This window comes from Poecile atricapillus, chromosome 7 (genome assembly GCF_030490865.1).
Source record: "Poecile atricapillus isolate bPoeAtr1 chromosome 7, bPoeAtr1.hap1, whole genome shotgun sequence".
Lineage (NCBI taxonomy): Eukaryota > Metazoa > Chordata > Aves > Passeriformes > Paridae > Poecile > Poecile atricapillus.
The window spans coordinates 11,484,312-11,495,371 of NC_081255.1; the positions used below are offsets into that span (position 1 = coordinate 11,484,312).

General features: G+C 37.5%; 1 protein-coding gene across 1 annotated transcript; it reads right to left on the reverse strand.

The window, feature by feature from the left end:
* On the reverse strand, positions 1-10,100 carry LOC131581245 (coagulation factor XIII B chain-like). Its single transcript, XM_058843310.1, has 12 exons — positions 9,960-10,100; positions 8,683-8,883; positions 8,028-8,213; positions 7,402-7,578; positions 7,103-7,279; positions 5,733-5,903; positions 5,316-5,402; positions 4,461-4,643; positions 2,821-3,024; positions 2,288-2,470; positions 1,369-1,607; positions 1-278 (listed from the first exon to the last, which is right to left on the reverse strand). The coding sequence occupies exons 1-11, from the start codon at positions 10,027-10,029 to the stop codon at positions 1,387-1,389; spliced, it is 1,860 nt and encodes a 619-aa protein (XP_058699293.1). The 5' UTR covers positions 10,030-10,100; the 3' UTR covers positions 1-278; positions 1,369-1,386.
* Between the last annotated feature and the right edge of the window lie 960 nt (positions 10,101-11,060).

The following is an 11,060-nucleotide window of genomic DNA, read 5'->3' on the forward strand; positions in this document are numbered from 1 at the left end:
TTAACTGTTTTACCTTTTATTGTGCAGCTTTGCTTTATAGATCATTTTCCAAGAGATAACATTTAAAGGACTCCTTCTTACAGTACTTGGAATATTCAAGATCCTGCTCCTTACTGAAGGAGGATAGTCCCACAACTGAAGCAGCACATTTGGGAGACGATTGCAAACATCACAGATTTCCTGCTGCTAGTGCCTGGACATAGCTGCAAGGACTTTGAGGGCATTTGTTGCATGAACCTTCCAGCCACAGTGGGTCAATACACAGGAGCATCCAAGTACTGAAGGAAGGGAGTAAAGAAGTTACAAGTTGAAGATGGAAATGACTGGTTGAGTGGACTTTTCAAAAACTGGGGTTTGCAGCTAGGTTGCTGTCATTGGTTAAAACAGTTTGGTTTGCTTGTTCTTACAGTTATTTTTGTTGTATTGTTAATGTTACCTTGCTTAATAACTTCTTTTTTAAGGGTTGTCAGGAAGTCTATTCAAGAAATTTTAATTGTTCAAAAGGAAGGGGGATATGTAGAGATGGAATTGGTTTGGCATCATCTTAAGACTGTGAGATGTTAGCAAGCCTGTTCATATAAGGTTATGCTTCCAGAATGTTCTTAGTTCTCATCCCTGATTGATTGTCGTTTGGCACATTATTTTTAATACTCATAATCTCAGTCTGTGATTGGAACCCTGCCTTCAGATCTACCTCAGATCTTCCTTATAAATCCTGTTGTACCCATGTTTTTTGCATCTTTTGTGGTTGACCCTATACTCTGTGTTCGCCTCCTGCTGTTTGTTATTTCACCATTAAAGCAGTTTTACTTTTTCAGTCACCCAACCGTGCCCATTCTGTTTATTTGCCACACCACCCCTGGCTGGCCTGGATCCGAGGTTGTGAAGCCAAAACTTGACACAAAATCTTAAGAGTATCAATATTTAGGTGTCATAGGAAGTCATACAAAGTAGATTTGTATAATTTGGATGGATCTTAATATTTTTAAATAGTTTTAAAAATAATAACTTCTCAGTAAATTTGTATACTTTTAGGTTTTAGTAGTTTTACAGATCCCTTAAAAACTTTTTTCTATACTTGCTGTTTTATATCGTTCCTCAAGTTCAGTCCTTTAGAGGCTCCTTAATTGTGAAGGGAGACATAAGTGCTCTTAAGATGTACAACTCCTTCCTTCATCTTTTCCCATGTGTATGCCAATATTGCATCCCTGTGCTGCACTGCTCATCCTCATCCCACAAGGGCCTTTCTCTTCCATCCCCCTCCAGCTCAGACTCAGCACTCATTTCCCAAAGCTGAATGGAGTGACCTGGAGAACATGAGGACACCCTAATTCACCTGTTAATAAGAGATAAAGAACATGTACATACCCTTCCTATAGGTTTTCCTCAAGTCCATACTTGCTTTCTTTCAACACACCTTGGATATGCCAGCTGTCCTCTCTTACACTGTACTTGAAATAAAGTTGTGCCAGATTCTGCTCCAAAATGGTTCTGTTTGCAGTAAAATCCAACATAATCCCCATGGTAAAAGTAAACTTGGTCTGCATAGAATGCTTGCAGGAGCACATTATTTTTCTCCATTTCAGTTTTTGACAAAATACATGGCTCTAAAAGAAAAGACTTGATCAGTGCTAATAAACTGATTATTTTTGGAACAGGATATTTTGATCAGGCTACACTAAATCTGTAAAGTATTTCCTATTGTCTTATTATACTGCAGGCATATCGTAGTTTAAGGAAATAAAAAATCCACCAGATGAGCTTAACTTGCTTCTATTAAAACTTCCATATGTCACTTAAGACACTGAAATTGAGATTTAAAAGTTCTAGCTGATAATACTATATTTATAAATTATAAGTATCTGATTTTAGAGAGAACTGGGGTTGTTCAGCCTGGCAAAAAGAAGTATCTAGGAAGACCTCATTGCACCCTTCCAGAACCGAAAAGGGGCTTGTAAGAAAAATGAAGACACACTTTTCAGTAGTGACTGGAGCAGTAGGAAAGGAGGTTTCAAACTAAGAGAGGGTAGATTCAGCCTAGACATAAGGAAGACATTACCACCAGTGAGAGTGGTAAAACACTGGAACTGTTTTCCCTTTTCCCAGAAAGGCAGTGGCTGCCCCATTCCTGGGAACATCCAAGGTCAGGCTGGACAGGGCTCTAGCAACCCTGCCCGTTGCAGGGGATTGGACTAGATGGCCCTTACAGGTCACTACCAGGCTGTTCCTTGAGGCTATGAATTATATAGAGAAATAAGTGCTTCTTTATCTTATTTATCACACCTACCTATACAAACTGGTGGTGAAGTCCAATGTCCTTCAGAGCAGTAGATTTTCTCAGAGCCTTGCAGAAAATGATAGTCAGAGCAAATATAGTGAACTGAAGATCCACTGTCATACTGGGGCAGTGCTGGGAGAGTAAGAGCTCCATTTGCAATAGAGGGTGGAGAGCTGCATTTTTCTGTAGCAGCTGCAATAACAGTAAAAACATTTGAATAAGAAGAAACTAACAAACTGACAACTTTATCTAAATAAAGGTTTTCTTTGAACAGCTCTCTTTCTACAGAGCTTTCAGTTTCCTGAGCTCAGAGAAGAGCTTCCCCCTCCTTTCTACAGCTTTGCCCAGAAAAGGAAGGTGCATCACTTTTCCAAACTTGGCTATATTCAACAATATATTTGCCTTGTGCATATGTATTGTTGAAGACTAAACACTGACTATTTCAACAGACTCCAGGCCCACACTAAAAGCAAAGCAAATAATTTCTAAATAGGTCTAAGATTGATTAATTAAAAATGCAATTAAAAAAAATATTGCTTTACCTTGAATAACACATTTTGGATATTTCAGTCTGCCATGGTCACACTGTGTCCTCCCAGGAGATGGAAAGGCAGTCTGGAGGAAACCATATCCCTGTTTACATTCAAACTCTATGAGATCTCCATGTAGGAAAAGTAATTCTTCCCGTCTCCATTTCAATGTTAAATTGTTGCTGTCCATATCAGTTACATTAAGAGTACATGGTTCTAGGGATTAAAAGTGTATTTTAATAAAAAGCCACCTTAACTGACTTCTTAGCTCACTTTTGTAGGAATGAAGAAAGAGAACCCCAAGTCAATAATTCTAAAATGCTTCTGAATTTTGCAAGACAAAGAACTACAGATGCATGAAAATATGGAAAGAAGCGGTCTGAAGTGACAACAAAAACCAAACACATGCAAAAGGAATGGATGCTTTCTGACAGGTTCTTAAAATCCAGTGCCAGCATCACACTGGGGAGTGTAGCTTTCCATTAGAAGAGTAACCTTGTTAACTTCTGAAACCACTGTTCAATGTCAATAAAGCCTAACAGAGGGTCACCTACAAAAATAAATTTCTACAAGTTCCATGAGAATCACTGGCTGATAAAGACCCTTAATTGATGCTTTGCTGAGGGAAAGGCAAAGAGAACTCAGTTACTGGCAGTCTGGTGGCAGCAGTGTAACACCAAATTTGCATGGAATTTTCCTGAAGCTAACATCAGCATGTGTTCTTTCTCGTCTGATTAGGTAAGTGTTGAAAAGAAATCTCAGAAAACATGCAAAGGATGATGGGTTTATTTGGATACTCACAGGAAATGAGATTTCATTATTTCACAAGATTTGTTAAATTTGAGTATTGAGATAAAAAAGCTGACCCGGGCATTTCAGTCTAGATGAGATAACTTCTGTTCATTTACAAATATGCAATTAAAACTGAACTGATGGTGTATTTTCATTTTCATGGTACATCACAAACTAAAAGGTGAGCCAATTTACCAAAGGATGTTAAAAAAATTGAATTATTTCATTAGAGGAAGGAAGGAAGGAAGGAAGGAAAGATAAACAAACAACACTTGTTTGTATTTGTGCTAGCAATGGTAATTTTCTAGTGGGAGTTCTATACATTGTTTTGAGCAGCATACATAAAAGCAGCACAGAAAAATTTAAAAGTCCAGGTCAGGATGAAACAGGATATATAAGGACACATAATAATAATAATAAAAAAAAAGCCTGAAAGTTTAAAAACAAAAGTCCTAGAAGTCATTGCTAATTCTTTGTTAATTGGATCTAAAAGCCATTTTGGAACAGCCACACCATTCCTTCTAATCACCTACTGAAAGACAGGAAGAAATTAACTAAATGGACAATATGGAAGAAAGAAATTGGAGAATCCTCACAGGGAACAGGGATAGCTAAGTACTAGAATAGCTCACGAAGGAAACAGAGGAATCTATTTAATTGGGTGGTTTTAAGAACAGGCCAGAGGATACCCAGCAGGAGAGGCCTGCTAAAAATTAAATTTTGGTTCATCCTCATATTTCTGGAATCTTTATCAACTCAAAAGAGAAAAGATGGTAATTAAAAGATTATTTAGATGTTCCTTCCATTTTCCCCTTTTTATATTACATATGACAAACCTTGTTTTTCCTTCCAAGACTCACCTAAGCAGGTTGGTGGTTCTGTCCAGTTTCCATGGTTACAGTAAACAGTACTGGGCCCATCCAAAACGTGGTAATGCTGACAACCATATTCTACCCAGGAACCGTTTTTGTAACTTGCCAATAATGGGCCCAGGACACCACCATTTTTAATCACAGGTGGAGAGGCACAGTCTTGCTGCGCTTCTGATATGGGATAGAGAGAGAGGCAATTAAATCTTGATTAGATTACAACATTGTTAACACTCATTGAAGTATCAGACCAATACTAGACTGAGTGAAAAAAATTGCAAACAAATAGAATATAAACCAATATAATTATTTTTCCAAGTTTCATTTTCAGAAACTCTACACTTGCCTTTCTGAATTGCAGACATGGATTTTATTTCCCTCTATGCTTTACATATATGCCTACTTTTGGCCCTTGCTGGTTTACATTCAATACATATTAGTTCTTTTTATGTGACTTAGACCATCTTATTTATTACTTGAAATGTTTCATCCATGTGTGGTTCAAAAAAGCCAAAAGAACCCACATTGGAAGTAATAAACAAAGGAGCAACAAAATACTAATGAATTTGTATGTCCAAAAAATACTAAAGGGTACAAAATGACTGAAAAAAGTAAGTGCTCTGTATAAAATAAAATTATAAATACAGAGCAGACTTATTGGTGTAATTTAGAAATAAGCAGCAATGACCTTTTATTTATTGGCTACATTGACATCTGTAGCCCATGCAAGTATTTGCAAGAATATGGAACTGTCCCATAGCAAAAGAATAAAAGTAGTCATAAAATGCCTATAACTGGATTGGAGAGTCCCTATTAAATAGAAGAGCAATGTTCACCTACTCATACCTTCATTGTGATGTGTTTGGCTTGTCCTTATTTTTGCATCTGCCTCGAGTGGTGGTGGTGCCCCAGATTCTTGTTTATCCACAGTTCCTGTAATCATAGCAGAGACCCAGAACCAGTTTTCACAGAAACAGCTCATTTTAAAATACTAAAACAGACAGATATGATGTACTGTAAAATTTAATAATCCCAGTTTTCCATGGGAGATGTCACAGGTGGCAGCTGAATTCACCTAGCTCATCCTTTTTAATCTGGGAATCATGGATTGCCTGCAAAATAAGCACAGCTTTGCCTCTCAAGCCTTTTAACAGAGGAAGTATAGCAGTTTTGCAGATACAGAAACTGAGACTCTCCAGAATATTAAGGCATGGGTTGAATAATCATTTCAGTTCAGTTGTCAGCCTTCACAGAAGTACTCACTAATACAGATAGAAGGTGATGTCCACTTTCCTCCTTCACACTGGATTTCTTCAAATTCTTTCCTTCCCAAGGTACACTGTACATGAACTTTGTCCCCATTATGATATATTCTTCTGTTTGTGCTTATATGGCCATGATGGAATGGTAGTAGAGGACATTTATTTTTTACATCTGAAAATAAAAAATTGCATATTGTTTTCTCTCTTACCAAAACCAAGTACACAGTTAAGCTCACCATACACAATACAAGCCTTTCACTCAAAAGGCTTTTTTGGCTAGGCCAGAGTAATTCTTCATAAAATTTTCTCAATTTTCTTAGTACAATAGGAGGCCTGAACAAACAAGTGACTTTTCATTCCACAAATATAAAATATAAGTACTGTGTCATTGTACTTCTATAAACAAATTTGTAATTTCTCCACAGAGACTTAATAAAATGTTCTTTATAGGACACCAGGAAATAGAGATTTCCCATACCCTCCATTCATATACTATTTAAAGCAGAATATGTATTAATTCTAATGCTACAGAAGAAGCGATAATCATAGCCCATTTCTTATCTCTAAATAAAGTTTGTGACTACTGTATCCTCAAAAGTAAATTTGGGCCTTGTTTTCATCCTCCAGAGCATCTCCACCTTCTCTGCACTCTCTCAAGAAAAGTGCCTGCTGTGTCATGAGAATAAACACAGGGTTGGAGTGTAAGCTGTAGTAAAGTTTTGTGCTGCTTTCTGCTTTGTTCTATATCTCAGCTGGTTCACCTTTCATTATTTTGGAACTTTCTTTACTGAGACTCTCCATTATCCCCCAGTGACTGAGGAAGTGCTGGTAATCGCTAAAGGTGTGTTTCTGTCCTCAGGACAATCTTTTAATTAATTCTGTTCAAAACAAGTACAGGTTGGGGTGGCTGTACAACTCCGAAAAGTACTACATGCTTTGGAGAACCTTGTTACAAATTCTATTTTAATGCCTCTCAAGAGGTACATCCCCATCCCACAAGGCAGGATTAAGAAGGCGTGATTAAACCTTCAGGTATATTCTGAACACAGTTTATTGAGCTTCAGGGTCTTAAAAATTCCCTGTAACTGTTGATTCCTGCTTCTCCAAGACACAGTTTGAGAGAAGCAACAGTAAGAGGCAGTATCTGCTCTGCTGTTAGAGTTCACTGAAATGTAATTCCAATTACCATTGCCTCCCTTTCTGCTACCTTGGCTCCTTTTCCTTTGACTAATACTTGATTTACATTTGGGCTACAAGCTGATACAAACTCTGATTTTTCTGTTTTTGCATTCATAAAATGTTAATTTCTTCAAAGAAGGTTAAAGCTTTCCTCCAAGAATTTTACGCAGTTAAACTATAAAAACAGGATACCTTCACACACTGGAGGGTCTGGATACCACCCAAAATTATAGCATTGAATTAAGTCAAATCCAGTGACAGAATAATGTTTGTCACAGAAAAAGTGAACCACATCTCCTTCTTCATAGATTTTCTTCACAGGATAGAAACCTCCATGAGCTACTTCACTCAAAGTGGAGCAAGTTATTCCTGGGAAGAAAACACAGCAGTGAAAGTCAATTGAGGAACGCTCCTTCCACCAGCTGATGAAAGAAGCCTCTTTGCCAATTTTTATGTATAGAGTAAATCAGTTTTCAGAGAGGATGACATACTGGTGCAGCTGGGGGTGAGGGCCCATCCATGTGCAAGGCACAGCGCTGCCTCAGAGGCGTTCCCTGCCGCAGTGCGGTATCCCTGCTCACACCAGTACCACAGTGTCCCGTTCAGCTGCACCTCCTGCATGGCTTGAGAGTAGCTGCCGTGATGTAGCCTGGGCACCTGGCATGATTCTCAACAGAAAAAAGCACAGGCATGATGTTAACTGCTCTTTTTGTTGTGAGTATTCCAAAGTTTCCTTTAGATACACCTTATAAGTGCCCATATCCCAGGCAAAATCTTGGCAAATAACAAAACTACATATACAGTTGCTGGCACAAGCTTTCCACTTGTCATTTGGAACAGAAAGTTTGTATAGCAATGGATTTATTTGAAACAGTGTGATTTTATCTCTACTTTTATTCATTTTACATGTGTCATGTTTACATACCTTTACAAATGCACAAAACCAGCAGCATGTGAAACCTGACAAGTTTTCCCCCAGAGGTACAGCTGAGAATCTGCTTTAGGAGCACTCAAATGACAGCCTGTCATAGGCAGTTCGGCCCTACAGGTGCAGCAAGGACAGTGCAATTATATACATCTCCAATAGATTAGAAAAGAGAAAAATGCAGAATACTACCAAGTTTTTTAGTACAGCTTGGCTGGAAGGACCATCCTTGTGGTTGACACTGCACTGCATCTTCAGTAGCACCACTTGGGGTGTGGTAGCCCGGATTACATTTGTATTGCAATTTCTCATGGATTTTGAAGTCTATTTCAGTACTGTAAAAAGAGCCATTTTCCAAAAGAGGCCTGGTGCATTTTCCTGAAGGAAGGACAGCTTGTTTAGAAAGTAAGAATGGAATATTTTGTTTTCCTGTAAGCAAAATAAAGGGTTTGTAGCTGCACTGATCTAATTTGATTTTCTCACCCTATAGAAGAAACTCTGCTCCAATCATCAAACAATACATCAGACCACCAGTAACCACATGGAATACAGCCAAGGAATCTAGAGCTAGGGAGACTCAAGAAGTTATACATCTAAAGGAAAACTAATAGTTTTCCCAGACTAAGAAAACTGGAAATCTTTATATTCATGTAAAAAAAATAAATGCCCTTAAAATATGTATTATTGTAAAAATATTCCATATATAAACCTATGCAGTCTCGACATAAATGACTGCATGCTGTACATTTTATCTCTTCTGTTATGCAGCTCCTTTTCCTCTATGTCCCAGGAAAACCAGCCAGGAATGTTCCTGCTGGAAGCAATGAGATGAATAAAGCTAACTCACTGTAGCATCGTGGCACTGGACACCATCCTTTTGCTGTACAAGTTATTCTTCCATCTTGAGTCCCGCCTTCAGTTGTGTAACCAACCATACAAGAATAGGAGAGCTTTTTTCCTTTACGCATAGGGAAATAGTAACTTTTGAAACTATAATAGTACTGGGCAAGGTTTCCATTTTCTATCTGTGGCAAATCACAAGGTATATCTGCAAAAAGATCAATATATTTCCCACTAAAAATTTCAGCCCAGATATGAATGTTTTTGCATCAATTAATCTAGTATCAGTGTGACTGATTCAGGCTTTCAAACAAGAATAAAATTCTGAATACTTACAAGCATGAAGGGCCTTTTAAGACCTGCTGAAATGAAGACATACTACAATTTCATCAGCTTTTACTCATAGGGTTCACAAGAATATCAGCTGTAGAATAAAACCTCCTAATGTGAACAAGGCAAAACTGATGCAGGACACCTTTATTTTACTGTTTTGCCCAGAAGCATGAGAACACTTTGCTGCACAAACACACCAATGCCTACTGTAAAATTCAGTGATAAGTATGAGGATTAGTAGTGCCTCAGCTCCTCAATTCAGGAAATGTTACCAGAAAAGTAGGACAAGCTTCTAGGAGGCAATATAGGAGTTAGGCTTGCTTAAGAAAGGGAATTTAAGAACAGTCAACAGAAAAGGAACAAGAAATGGAGACTGAAGAAAAAACAAGTGAAATAGCAATTAAAAAAACACCAAACAATCCCCAGTACTAGGAGAAAACCTTTTTAAAGAGTAGTGCTGAATATGACATTAGGTTACTTAAAGAAACCCCAAAATAACAAAACCAAAACAAAAAACCCAAAAACAACAACCGAAAGAAGAAATCAGTGCTGAAAAAAGGGATAGAAAAGGCAAGACTACTCCAGATAACTTCTGCAGGTTCCACTTAACTTCCACAGTTTTGCTTTGTAACAAAGAGAAAATATTTCAATCCCCAAGACACTTCAATATATAAAATGTTTTAATAGTAAAAAATTCAATTTATGTAAGTGCCTCTACACAGCTAAGACATTTTTAAAGGAATTTCTTCTGAAGTCTGAACATTTCAATATTAGTTTTGAGGCTTTGACAGGAATCAGTGACAGCTGAATTGTGACCACCAGCCATGTCACAAAAGAATGTATTTAAAATTAAAAAAGTGTTTACTCAGTAAAGAGATGAAAGACATCACATTTAAGCTACCAATACTGCATATTCTAGATTCAATGTACAATAGAATTCAGTGTATTTACCTTCTGCAAAGAGTTTGCCTGAACACACCATAACTAGGAAGATAAAATAGCTTTTAAATCTCATCTTCATTACTGTCTCCAGCTACAGTTTCCACTACCTGTGAAAACTCCCTAAGTATTACTTTTGTAAATAATTAACTGAATTTTCAAAGGTATTCAACAAATGCCTTAATGTCTGTGGTATTTTGTAACAAGTTAATTCACCAGTAAAACTATTTTCATTTATATTAGTTCTCCAAATACCTTAGCACTAGACTGGCAGGATTCTACTTCCATTTGACACACTTTGCCATCTGTAATTTATCATTTTACAGTGAAATCAGGCAATGAGCTTATGGAACAATTTAAACTTGCTGATCACTGTGCCCCTCACAACCTCCAGAGTCCCAAGTTTAAAGGGCGTTCTGTTATCAGATTATTTACCTTGGCTGAAATCAGAGGAAAAGATAACTCCCCCATCCTCCAGCCTAGACCCTGAGTAAACCAGGCAGTTGCATGATTTTGGAGTTTCTTTCAGGAACAACATAGCCACTATTATTATCTGAGTTGTGTTGAATATAGCAAGCCACTTCCAAATATTTTTTTAAACAAAACAAAAAAAACTTAACCTTATTTACAGTCACCTCACTAATAGCTGTCAGTTGATTTAGCATCATTAGAGATATAATGCCTAAATTTGGGAATAGGCGGGTGTAATTTTACAGTTTGCATTATCTTAGCCTTTCTCTAAGAAAATGCAGTTCTGAGAACACAGAAGAGAACAGAATGAACAGGGATGCTGTGATGAACACAATCTATTCAGCCAGAGGAGATGCATGCTTGTATGTATGGCTCACTTGATGATAGTAAGAAAAAACTTAGACATCATCTCCCTTAAACTGTCAGGTCAGATTTTCTGAATTCACCCTTACAACGTCCTGTTGTTCCACCACTATCTTGCATTGTTTACAAAACAGAGAAATTATATTTTCTTTTCTTGCTGCCACACGTGATCCTTTAAGACATTAGTAAAGTAGATTCAAGCTCCCCCAAACCAGCAAGTTTCAAAATCCACAGTCCAAGCATCCCTTTCAAAGTCTTTAGATCAGGCATTACTGAAAT